The 13,782-nt window shown below is 40.8% G+C and overlaps 1 protein-coding gene across 1 annotated transcript in view; it reads left to right on the top strand.

Moving 5' to 3' along the window:
• GUCY2C (guanylate cyclase 2C) overlaps nucleotides 1–13,531 on the top strand; it is a 70,875-nt gene extending 57,344 nt beyond the window's left edge. The window contains 6 exon segments of the mRNA XM_041736438.1: nucleotides 2,183–2,375; nucleotides 4,110–4,284; nucleotides 6,990–7,088; nucleotides 8,531–8,625; nucleotides 10,604–10,680; nucleotides 11,990–13,531. Of these exon segments, the coding sequence (XP_041592372.1) occupies nucleotides 2,183–2,375; nucleotides 4,110–4,284; nucleotides 6,990–7,088; nucleotides 8,531–8,625; nucleotides 10,604–10,680; nucleotides 11,990–12,167 (817 nt within the window). The 3' untranslated portion in view covers nucleotides 12,168–13,531.
• The last annotated feature ends 251 nt before the right edge of the window (nucleotides 13,532–13,782 follow it).

Below are 13,782 nucleotides of genomic sequence, written 5' to 3'. Positions count from 1 at the left end.
GCATAATACTTTGCCTGGCCTTTAATGTTGAGTTGTGACAAAAACAACATCCAGATAATCTGACTGCCTTTTCCGGGTGTCATCATCAGTGGTTTTAACCAATAATCTTGCTCAAACAATTCAAAACAGCTCATAACTTCCTCAGATTTTTCTTACCCTTGGTGTAATGTGCCACTTCGACACTAGATGGTAGATGTCTTGTTTGTTTTAATTACTGAGTCTTGTTGACAAACTATTCTGTTGGTTTCAGGTGGGCAACATGGTGATTTGATGATTCTAGACATTACTCAGTGTTCACCACAATAAGTTTAGTTACCATCTGTCACAATACAATGTTATTACGACAGTATCAACTATATTCCCTATGCTCTACTTTTCATCTCCATGGAGAGATGTTTTTATTACATTGCCAAAGGTTATATAACACAATACACCATGCCTCTGGTTCAACTCACTTTGATAATTTATGTAAAAAGTATTTATATTTTTAAAGGAAAACTAAACCATACACCAACAGTAACTACAAGAATCAAAAGGAATATTTATGGCAAAATTGCAAATAAACTAAGACTGCAATGTAGGAACCAGATATTAAACATTTATTTAAACAGTGCCCCTTGGGCTTTGAGACATTAATGTTGAAGTTTTTATCCTTGTGGGAAGCCTTTCCAAAACATCTACTGTGTTTGCTAATCTATCTATGTCAGCAACAACCTGTTACCAAAGCTTGCCATGTGAAGTCACAGCTCTTCATTTATCTACCAACATTAATTTTTCTCTTTGGGTAATGCACTAGTTTCTAAGCTCATATGACTTTTAGACATAAGCAGTAATAGGAATGGTAAAGATGGTAAAATATCCAATTTTATCATTACATTTATGTATCCTTCTAAAAATTTGCACCCTTATACTGGACAGGTCAAGAACCACCATCCCAGAAGTGCCCCCCTGAGAATCCAACCAGCCACATCAAAGGGGTGTTTCTCAAAGGTCCCAGGCTTTGTTATTGCACCAATTGAAAAGACTTACCTCAATGCTTTGAAGGTTGTATGTCCTTGTGGTTGACGAACTGTTTTCTGGGAGAATGGCAGACATTCCTTCTCTGATACAAATAGCATACCTCCAGATCTTCCTCATCTTCATGAATATCCAAGGTCTGGGTTGTGGAGGAGATACCATGCAATAAAAAGACCAAAAGGTGGGATGTTGCTGAGTACTGGCTCTTCCCTTAGTGGCAGTGGGACCTTGTGAAAGTCATACTTTCTTTTTAAGCCTCAGTGTTCTCAATGATCTCTAAGGCACCCTCCCAGTGGCCATGTTCTGATTCTAGTGGTTCATACTTAGGTTCTTTACAGAGGGAGCAGATAGGGAGCATCTAGCCCCATGTTGGTCCCACCTATTTTCTCAGTGAAAAAATGACTTGGCACATCAAGGAAGTATGGTGTGAATTCCTTCTTGTGGTTCTCTCTAAGTTTGATGTACTACTCCTTCTGTCTCTGCAACAAAGATACTATAAGTTGCTTTTATTTGACTTCTGCAGTTTTACCATAATTTTAACTTGTTTACATGGTGACTAATTTTGCTTTTAAAAGGACCCACGTCTGGTTCAAGAATATATCAAATAAATCCCTGTTCAGAATTTGTCAAAGTTGATTTTTAAGTGCATTGTTCCTTTATACTGATATCCAACAATACCATGTAAAATATGCTTAGGAGGCAAAACTGTTGGCTCTGATGAAAAAAGTCAGATCTGACAGCTGTAGTAATTCAAGCTCTTGCATTAATGACACACTCTCCTCAGCCTCTGGATGTAGAGCTATATCTAGAAGGAGTTTACTATCAATAGAGTGGTAAAATGTGGGCAAGTGTGTATATATACAAAGGGGTTATGTAGGCACTAGAATTATATGTACATGTGTGTTGGGGTTAATAATCATGTACTAAGTTAATGCTAAATCTGCATATATTCCTATGAGTTCAAATGCATGGATCATATGTGTATGTATGTAATATATTCCTATGGTCAGTATGTGCAACCAATCTTTGCTTCCTAATCACCCCATTCAGTGGAAATCCCAAATTCTAGAATTCCTTGTGAGTAGTTACTACTATCTTAAAGATGTATGCAAGATAAGAAAAATAATTACTAAGTTGAAGACATCTTTTCCCCTTTCTCATCTAGGCTAGTGGTAAAGTCTCTGAAGGAGAAAGGCATTGTAGAGCCTGAATTATATGAGGAAGTTACAATCTACTTCAGTGACATTGTAGGTTTCACCACCATCTGCAAATACAGCACCCCCATGGAAGTGGTGGACATGCTCAATGACATCTATAAGAGTTTTGACCACATTCTTGATCACCATGATGTGTACAAGGTAACCACTTCACCTAACAGGCTGAAATGATTGTACTGCCTCTGGTCAGCAGAGCCAAAGTTGGTTGGTTCCTATTATTACTCAGATCTTGGCCTTTCTAATTTAAGATTTAATGAATTTGTGGTTGAAACTGAGCTCAACCCGGGAAAATGAAGGGAAGTAAAAGAATAACAAGGCTCAGAAGTCAAAATTGCCCATGTGACTTCTGAGAAGCAGTACAAAAGAAACAACATAAAGTTCATCAGGAATGAATTCTGGACACTAAATTTATAGAAAATGGCATAAACTCAAATCATTGAAATTGAAAAAAAAAAAAAGGACAGTGTGTAGACTGATTGAAAAGGAAGCAGAGAAGACACCAGAGTTATAAGAAGTAGAATAGTGATCTATTGTTGAAATAGTGAGCACAATTCAAAGAAGATTAAAGAAGAACGGGGAAAACATTCTGTAACTTCAGAACTAGGTCTGTGACCTGCCTAGAGTGCTGACCAGTTTTGGGCTAATAATGTCTGGGTCAAAAAAATAATAATAATGTCTGGGTCAGAAGACTAAAGGAGAATTGAATTCCCACATTTTCATGTTGGAAAAGCTGCAGAGCCTATGAAGCAAGTGACTTAGAATTAGAGCTCTTCGTTTGAATCCCAACTGGTCCTACCTGTGTGACCTCATTTAATATATTTAACTTTGTCAAGTTTCAGTTGCCTATCTGTAAAATGGGAAGATAACAGCACCTAACTCGGTGAGTTATTATGAAGGCTATTTAGATAAATAATATGCCTGAAATACAGTTTGCTCAAGTAAAGTTTAGAGGTCACTCATGTAACAGTCTGTCATAATGGTTATTACCCACAGAGAAGATGTTCCTTTTAGGTTTGCCCTAGCCCCATCTTCACTCTGTGTAGGTCAGAAAGCCATGTGAACAATAGTTCTTGTTGGATAGGAAATGGCTAATGCATTTTAGAGATGGTTGGCAAAGAAAAGTTAACTACTCAACAAATGTGAACTATATGATTATGAACATAAAATTAAAAGAGACGTCATTTATCAAAGAATAATGTTTACGGGATATTTTTTTTTTAAGATTTTATTTATTCATGGGAGACACAGAGAGAGGCAGAGACATAGGCAGAGGGAGAAGCAGACTCCCTGCAGGGAGCCCAATGAGGGACTCAATCCCAGGACCGGGATCACACCCTGAACCAAAGGCAGATGCTCAACCACTGAGCCACCCAAGTGCCCCATGTTTATGGGATACTGTTGACACACATTTACTTGTTACAAGAAAAGTGTTTGGAATCACTACGCTATAAGAATGTGAATTACATCTTGGAGGAGCCTACAATTATTTTTTTGTCAAATAGGATATAATATTAAAAAATGTTAAGTGCTAAAGGTGACTTTTCTGGTAATTACAGGTGTTCCTAAAATTATATACAATCATTCAGACTATGTAAACATTACAGAACTGTTACGACATCTAGATGATTTCTATGATTATGAAGTACTTTCATATGGTCAAAATCTTTCATAGCTGTTTTATCATTCATTTAACTAGATATAAAACCATGAAGAAATTAGCATAGACCTGGTCTTGAGCTAGTCCCAGAAAAAGTATGGGGCTATGCTCACGCTGAGTTCTCAAAAGCTTTTGTTTTGATATGCAGTCAACTACTTGTTTTTAATTTCCTCTGCCTTTGAAGGGGTAGGACCACTAATAAGCAACTATTTCCACAGGTGGAAACCATTGGCGATGCCTACATGGTGGCCAGTGGTTTACCCAAGAGGAATGGCAACAGGCATGCAATAGACATTGCCAAGATGGCCTTGGACATCCTTAGTTTCATGGGGACGTTTGAGCTGGAACATCTTCCTGGTCTCCCAATATGGATTCGCATTGGAGTTCACTCTGGTATGGAGTTAAGCACTGTAGTATATGGGAACCATATGAACCTCTATGCACCAACTAAATCAGAAAGGATAAAGGGTCTTTGGATGTGATCAATTTTCCCATAAAGTTTATTCTTGAATCTGTCTGTCAAATATCATGACATAATTAGACCCAATCCCAAACCCTTATAAGGTCCCATTACATGTACTGACATAATTGGACCCTCCTTTGAGAATTCTAGGGAACAACAGCTTTTATAGTACCTTTGACTCCTGGAATGATAAACACTAACCATGGACTAAAATGACAGCCTCCAGACTTCCTCCTGTTTTTTTTTTTTTAAGATTTTTATTTATTCATTAGAGACACAGAGAGAGAGAGAGAGAGAGGCAGAGACACAGGCAGAGGGAGAAGCAGGCTCCATGCAGGGAACCCGACGCGGGACTCGATCCCGGGTCTCCAGGATCACACCCTGGGCCAAAGGCAGGCACTAAACCGCTGAGCCACCCTCAGCGGTTTAAATCCCCATATTTACCATTTCATTTATTTCCCTCCCATTCCTTCCCTCTGCCCCATTGTCAACTTATGTAGATGCTTTTCCACCACATTAGTATAGCATCTTTCATGGATTGGATTATCCACAGGGGGAAAAAATAGCTGTTAATATTACTATAATGAAAGGGCATTTATGTCCTCCCCACCCCCCTCTGTGGTACAGAAAGTACATGGATCACTTCAAAGACCATGAAAGATACTCAGTCTAGAATGAAGAGATTTGAAAACTACAAATGTTATGGAAAAATTAAGTTGGAGAGGAACTCAGAAGTCATCTGGATTAATCCTTTATAGGGAACAACTTATTTTTATACATTCCAAGACAAGTAATAATATAGCTACTTTTAGAATAATCCCAAAATTCCCTGAAAGCTCACTGTTTCCAAAGCCAACTTACTCCATTATAAAATATGTATCATTATTAGACAATCTTTCCTTGTGTTAAATTAAATTACATCTCTCTATACTTTCTCGTCATTGCTCTTTCTTCTGCCCTCCAAGGCTCTCAGAAGACTCAAAACACAGAAAATCCAAGATCACTCCAGGCTTTGTGCAAGGACCAGACAACTGCACTTGCAAGTCATCCTATATCCACAATTCCTAGCAGAAAGGCTGGCAGTAAACATTTATTGATTTAGTAATAACCCAGGGTAGTTATAAAAGTAACAATAAATAGAAGTTAAAAATTCCTGCCACATTCATTCTTCTCCAATCACATCCATAGCCATAGATCATAGATGTTTTCATATACACATGAGGGGACTTCTCGGGCATTTCCATAGCCAGCAATAGCATGCTCTCCCTTTTCTGGCCCATCACAGATTGCCAGACCTGGAGGGAGAGACAGCACCATGGCTGGATGAGCCAAGTCAGGGAGGACAGAGTTCTGGGTCCTGGTCCCATCTTTTCCTCCTGTGGCCAACTCAAGCCTGAGCTGACTGCCAGGGCCCCACGTGTCACCACATTGGGCTGAAATGAGAATAGATTATTAGGAACACATATCTGGGGGGCTTGGCCCTCTAAAATTAAGAGGTTGCAGTTAAATACTGGTAGTTGAACACAAGACTAGATATCTGCAGGATTTTTCTGCTAACCAGACCTTCCCAGCTTCACTTCAGTTTTGAAGTGAAGGGTCACCTGTCATTAGAGATAGCAGACCACAGGCACAGATCAGAGATCTTCTGACTCAGTAGCTACCACTACTGCTCCTTCCCTTCTGTAGATTACTTCTGCTTTTGTTTGGTGTTTCTTGTTGTTGTTGCTGTTGTTTGGCTATTTGTGTTGTTTTGCATCGAACCTAGCAAAGAAGGGCTCAGCACTCAAAGGAAGATCCAGTATTTTGATTTTTCCCCCAATGTTCATAATCACGCAGAATCTATAGGATAAATCTGCAGCTCACATAGATCACAAGCCAACTAGAAAATCAATAGTTACCTTTATCCAAGACCAGTTTTGCAATTTCTGAGTTAATCATTAATGTCTACAATCTGTAACTCCTTGTGTTCAGTGATTCCACACAAACACTTGATTTCAACAACCCTTCTTCCCTACCTAATATGGTGCTGTGTCCAGTCTTTGGTTTCTGTGTTCTTGTGAGAATGTCCTTGTGCCACAGGCTTTTCCTTCCCACCGCATCATATGGTATATGAAGTGCCCAGGGATAATTATGCCAAGTCCTCATCTTCTGGGTCTTCCATCATTGTGTCACCAGTCTGAGAAATGCTACTTTGAGTAATTTTTTTTTAAAGACAGAATTTGGTTACTGAGTGTATGAGTGTGCCACGGCCTCCACCAATTCAGGGTTGTGTGTGTGGTGTGGCACAGTAAGCAAACAGTGGGAGAGTCTTCATCCTTCCTGAGAACCTTCTATTGAAAATACTAAAAAGGATTTCCCACCTTTGCAGGCTGGATCTCTGGATACCTTCTTGTTTTGTGCAAATGTACTTTTCTGTGCTATAGCAAGATATTTTCTAGAAGCTTGTCTTGCTATAACAATGCTTTCCTCCTTGAATACATCCATTTAACAAAAGTCACAGCTCATTTTTCACACTGTCAGCCAGTTCTACATAAAATGAAGGATTCAGCACTGTGACTCTGAACAAAGACTTACCCATCTTAACTGCACACTGTGATTTCTGCTGCCTTCACTTCCTGCTTTCTGTGTATTTCAGGTCCCTGTGCTGCAGGAGTTGTGGGAATCAAGATGCCTCGTTATTGCCTATTTGGAGATACTGTCAATACAGCCTCTAGGATGGAATCCACTGGCCTCCGTAAGAAAGGAGATTGCTTTTCTTAGGATAAGATGTCTTCCAGCAGAGAGGAATTTGTAAAATAAAATGTACAATAAGGAGCTACAAAGTGCTAGTGAGATGAAGAATGACCTTTCACATTGACTGAACATGAGCCTATGTCAATCCAGTCCTTACTACATTTGCTTTTGTTGTTGCCATTTACTGAGAATTATTGTATTCTTCCTTTTTAGCTCAATAGTAGACTATTTGTTTTGGTTCCTTTGCAATGCATTCAGGCATGCTCTCTCTACCTGGAATAGTCATGAAATTTAGGTTAGATCCTTGCAAGTTAAAGAAAAATTCAGTGGACCAGATATGGAGCTTATACTGGTTCGCTTTCCTATTCCTCTTTTATTTCCTTTTTTTTTTTTCCTCTTTTATTTTCCTGAGAATTGGTTTTAGTAAAGAAAAATATAAGTATTTATTATATGCGGAAGTCTATATTGCATTTGCCTGACAGGCACTATGAACTACATGAACATTGTGGCACTGTGAGCTTTATGAACATTGGTGACAGTGATAGTAATGGAAATCTACATAAGAAAGAAAGCAAGCTTTGGTAGGTCTGGGTGGGGCTTACAAAAACACAGGTGGCGGAGTGGTATTTTGACAGTCTACTGACAACCTGATACTGGTTTGTACTAGAAAGTCACGGTATAAAGGAAAGGACAGCTTTGGATTACAATTATAATAATACATACAATCACTATCTCTATAAGCTGGGGGAAAGTTACCTCATCCTTCTAGGCATCCGAAAGTTGAAGAAATAAATTAAGGATGGGGTACCTATATTGCTAGGAGGTTCTCTGGAAGGAGTTGATGTGATGTATATTAAGCATTTCATAATCCTCTGATACGTGGCAGGCATACAATATAGGATTGCCACTATTCTTACTATTGTCATTGTCTGTGGCACCCACAGTAGGAAAGGTAGTGTTCCAATGGTGGACCATGAATGGGAATGACTTCACCAACTGTTTGTCAGAAGGATAACAGTATCCCTAAAAGAGTAAAACTAAAGAAAATTGTGACCCTGTAACTATCTCCTGAATCTCCATCTTGTTACCAACACTTAAGCTACTTATTAGAACTTTCATAACAGGGACCCAAAACCAAATTCCAACTGTCAAAATCTAAAACATGGCACAGGGGCCACCACTCTGTGTTGGAGAGAGAATCTATGGAACACAACCCAGGGAGCCCCTTCACTCAGGACCCCAAAAAGCAATGCCAGCCCCTATTTAATCCCATGTGTAATACTATTTATCTCACTGATTGTGTTTTTAAGTGTCCTTTTACTAAAATATCTCAACTGTCAAGAATACCTGTAACAAATTTTCTGAATCAAATGGAAACAAATGTGTTCGTATAATAGACTTCAAAGTGGATGAGATTTTCATTGATCTATTTTGCATTTCCAGCCTTGAGAATTCATGTGAGTGGCTCCACAATAGCCATCCTGAAGAGAACTGAATGCCAGTTCCTGTATGAAGTGAGAGGGGAAACATACCTAAAGGTAAGGGATCCACAGAGAGAGGACCCAGGAAAAGCACTCACTTGTGGGTCACCTTCTTGGAAACTGGACATCATCTCATGGTCAATAATGTCGAGAAGCATAAAGATCAGGAATCCTTTTCTGCACTTCCTGCCACGACCACGCATTATCCCCTGTAGGAAAAGCCACTACCAAAGAATGTGACCTCAGAAACTTTTTAATATTTTGAACTAGGACCAGTATGTTATAAAATGCCACCACCATTTCTTACATATACATCCAAGATTTGTCTCCAAGTCCTCCTGCAAAACCGAGAGCTAAGATCTGGGACAGGATTTATTTGTTTATTTGAGAAAGAGATGTTTGTTTGTTGGTTTGTTTGTTTGTTTGAGAGAGAGAGAGCGCCCAGGGGAGGAGCAGAGGGAGAAGGAAAGAGAGACTCCTTCTCTCTGTAGAGAGAACTGTGGAGCCCAATGCAGGGCTTGATCCCACAACGCTGGGATCCTGACCTGCGTCAAAACCAAGAGTTCAACACTCAACCAACTGCGCCACCCAGGCACCCCAGGACTTAAGTCAAAGCCCCCATCTTCTCACTCACTTCCTTGCTCTCATTTCAACACATTGTTTCTCCCTAAAACCACCTCTCTAGGGGGTGCTTTATCATTCTGAAGCTCTGGACCTGCGAACAGCCAGCTGTGGCCCTAGACTTCTGACTTAGCATATCTGGACTCTCCACCAGCCCTGCTGAGAAAAATGCTCTGTGGCTATTTTTAATGAGGATTCTAAGTGATCAGGATGCACGCCAAAGATGGAGAATGACCAGTCTCTCCCCTCCATGCTAGTCCTCATATTCAGAACAGCTGCCCATCTGTCACCAGATGTCTCCAGTTGGCACTTCGGCTGCTTTTCAAAGGTCATTTCAGTCTTTTCACAACTGGTCTGAAGCCAACTATCTACTATAAGATGATCTGTCTCAAGGAGCCACAGTGCTTCTGGCCTTTACACTGTGACTGCAACTTGGAAAAGCCTCCTTTCATGAAGAAGTGCCCTAATATCACACTCCCTTTTTGAGTGCTCCATAAATACACTTTCTACATGGAGCATCCCCCCGCAAAGTAGAAGTGGTATTTGGATTACTACAGCTCAAACAGAGCCAGCAAACTACCAGTGTCAAAGATGTGTGATTTTTAGGGGTGCTTGGGTGGATCTGTTGGTTGAGCATCTGACTCTTGGTTTCAGCTCAGGTCATGATCTCAGGGTTAAGGGATTGAGTCGAGTTGGGCTCCATGCTCAGTGTTGTCTGCTTGGGACTCTCTCTCTGCCTCTCCCTACCATGTGTGTACTTTCTCTTTCTCTCTCTCTCTCTCAAATAAATAAACCTTTAAAGATGTGTGATTTTTAAATATATAACCACCCCATCTCCTTTTCAAATACAAGCTTTAGCAAAAACGGGATTTCCAGTTAAGTTTCCATTCACTCTATAACCTCCAGGTGGGCTCAGAAAATGCCATTTCATAAGTGTTTCTTAGGATGTACACATGTTTATAATTACATGCTGAAGGTGGAGAAACTATGGCAAAAGTTTTGTGGCAAAATTTTGTCGCAAAAAGCGCTAGAAGAAAAAGTGGGTGATAAAAAACCAGTTGGACTTCTTGGCATAACAGGATTGGACACGGAGTTTCTTCTTTAATTTAAGAGTTCTTATGGTGTTGCCATAGTGACACTTAGAAATGCCTTTTGGGAAAAAAGAGAACTCTACTTTGGAAAAAATAAAAAACATGTCTGGGGAATGAGAGACTTGTTTTTAAAAAGGCACTTGGAAAGAAAGATCTGTCTAGAATGAATGCAAATCACATCAGGAACATGTGCTGTACTGAAAAGTGGGCCCTGATGAGAAACATGGAAGTGAAATATCTCTTGGGAACACAATCAGCATGATTGGGCTGGAACTCACCTGCCTCACTGGCCTCTATGGCTCATACCTTTCTTATCTTCCTAGGGAAGAGGAACTGAGACTACCTACTGGCTGACGGGAGTGAAGGGCCAGGAGTACAACCTGCCAACCCCGCCTACTGTGTAAGCTGTTCTGTGTGGCGGGAGGGACAGGGGAATGGAAGCCTTGGCTCTGTTGGTTGTGCTACCTACAGCCAATTGAGTGGTTGGAAGTGCTTCGCCAGAGGCAATGACATAATTGAATACAAGGCCATTGACTATACACATGAGAAGTGTAAAAACCTCCCTTCTCTGGCTGCCAGAAACTGGGTGTTCCAGGCACGCTCAGAACGGAGAAGAGGACACAGCTCACCTCCTGCATGTCTGATTCAGACAAGAGTAGAGCATGCTGGTGGCAAGGAGGCCCTTTACATCTCTAGCCCTGCCAGCAGCTCTCTACTAGGCCACCCAATGGAAATAGGACCTGCACCAGCCCCAGGACTGTGGTTCTGGGTTTTCGCATGGAGTCTATGTTCTCCCAGAGATGAGGAAGGCAAGGTTTCATGTTTAACAAATAGGTTTCAGTTCCCCTAACAGTGACTGAAATGGCACTCAGTTGCACATTTGGTTGTTGCAATCAACTGCATGACTGTTACGGTGGCTTTTGCTATGGTAGAGAGACCCTGTCTTGCAGACTCCTAGATGCTGGACCCAGATCAGTGGCAAGGCTGTAGAGAAGCCAAAACAAGCCAGATCTTCCCCAGGCCACGGGGAGCTTGGCCCTTATTGGAGCGCCCATGTCCATTCCAAACTCTTGAAACAGTCCATCCCTTCTGAGGTCTCCCCAGACAAGATCCACACTCCAGAATGTGTGGGACCAAGTCCTCAGGGTTGTGTGCAGGAGCCTTGCATTGTCCTGGCTTCTTTTGCCCCCCCTGCGGTGGCATGTGTAAACCTAACCATGTTTCCAAATCCAAGCAGCATGTTGTTGTTCCACTTTGAAATTGAAATATAATTTTCCACTTGAAATGGGTCCTGCTTTTCCTTTTCCTTTTCCTTTTTCCTTTCTTTTATTTAAGATTTTATTTATTTGCTCATGAGAGACACACAGAAAGAGGCAGAGACATAGGCAGAGGGAGAAGCAGGCTCCCCAAGGGGAGCCCGATACAGGACTTGATCCCAGGATCACGCCCTGAGCCAAAGGCAGACGCTCAACTGCTGAGCCATCCAGGCATCCCGGGTCCTGCTTTTTCTACAAATGCACAGAGCAGGGATGACAGCTCTTATAAGCTCATCAGAAGTGAAGCACGTTCTGTATCCTCTGGACTTCCAGTGTTTAGCACAGAATTAGCATTCAATAAGTATCTGGTAAACTGACTTGATCATCCTAGAGCTAAAGAATATTCTGTGTGAATCGCTGAGATGTTCATTTTCCCTCCCACTCTCTTTCCAGGGAGAATCAGCAGCGCTTGCAAGCTGAATTTTCTGACATGCTCGCCAACTCTTTACAGAAAAGACAGGCCGCAGGGATAAGAAGCCGAAAACCAACACGGGTGGCCAGCTACAAAAAAGGCACTCTGGAATACTTGCAGCTGAACACAACAGACAAGGAGAACCCTCCAGCGAATTAAGTACAGCTGCACTTAGGCAGCGGCCTTGAGGGTCCCGGAGACCTCAAAGCAACAGAAGACTTAGATGCGCTCTGCTTCGCCTTGGCTGCCTTGGCTGGAACATAGACTTGCTTCTGTGAATCAGATGTGCACTCTCAGTGCCAAAATTACCTTTTACTCTGGAATCTGATCCATACGGTGGCTCCAGAGACCTTCCACCTGTGAGTGAAAGAAGAGGAATGGATGGACTATCTCTAAGTTGGAGAGATTGTATTCTTATTTTACTTATTTTGTTTTTGTTTGGTTTGGTTTACTGGCTCTTTTTCTTTCTGTCTTCATTAGAGTTTTTAAATTGTCACGTCTACTTTAAACACCTTATCTGTTAAATTATATTTAACTCATAATTTGGCAGAAAACATGCTATATGTTAGGCAGAAATAAAAGTTAAAACTTTATTGGGTCTGGTTACGTGTTTCCACCCACTCCACCCATTTTCCTGAAATGCGCCGGCCACCGTCTAGTGCTTGCACAAAAACAGATGACATTCTCCAGCACTGAGGCACAGCAAAGCCAGCATTGCTGTTCAGAGCTAAGACCTTCCATGTTCGCCATCACCTGCTATGCACAAGGGGATTGTATGTCTAGCCTTCTACCATGGGAGGCAGGGCCTACATCTGTCTCTAGTCTGAGATAAAGGTCACATCTTATTTACCGATTAAAGATGAAGTGCTTTAAACTCTGTAAATATCCCCTTTCCCCCATTTGGAGCCCTCTTCTCTGGCCCCCTTCTTATGGCACACCGGCATGACTCATTTGCTTGAAATCTCTGGGGAAATGACAAAGGGCAGCTAGTGTGGAGGTGATTAGAATCAGAAAGACAAGAACAAGTATCTAACATTTCTGTCACTAACCTTCTGAACCAACTGCTTCAACCACATTACTCTTCCCCCCTAACCACCCCCCTCTGCCTCTACCACAAAAACCACTCCAGAGATCAGGAAGCAAGTTATCCATCACCCAGAAAAGTGCAAAATCAAAAGAATACAATAAATTCTCTCCTGATTTATCGGTTTAGCCCTTATTATGCAGCAAGAGTCCTTACCTGGAATCTAGAGGTTTGTAATGTGTCTATGCCTCAGCATTTCCACTTCAGTGGCTTCACAATTCCAAAGAAATAAGCTTAAAAAGCAATAATTATTTTCATACATGCAAGGTAGCTCAGGAATTGTGTGACCCATGAATTCTATGTGAAAAAAAGTACAAGAGGAAGTACTCTGTAAAAACAAGGAATAAATTCAGGAGGAATACAGGAAATCCTAGAGTCAATTTTTTTATACCTTTGATACAGACTGTCTTGAAACAAGATCTGAATTTAAAATATTGAATAAAAATAATACAACTAAATCAATTAACCATGCATTTTGTCTGTTTAGTACCCAATATCCAGTATCCAAAAAGTAATTGGGGTTTAAATGAGAAAGGCAATTTTACCTTATTCTCTTTTTTTTTTAAATCCCCTAGAAAACAGTGAAAATAACAAATTATAGAGGCAAATACCCAAGATTTTTAACTTCAATTTCAATTAAAGGTGAGTGATTTTTAAATATATAACATATAGATGCATACCTGTTCAAAA

The sequence above is a fragment of the Vulpes lagopus genome, chromosome 21 (genome assembly GCF_018345385.1).
Source record: "Vulpes lagopus strain Blue_001 chromosome 21, ASM1834538v1, whole genome shotgun sequence".
In the NCBI taxonomy this organism is placed as follows: Eukaryota; Metazoa; Chordata; class Mammalia; order Carnivora; family Canidae; genus Vulpes; species Vulpes lagopus.
The sequence above is the reverse complement of the archived record's forward strand: the minus strand, read 5'-3'. Positions and strand labels throughout refer to the sequence as shown.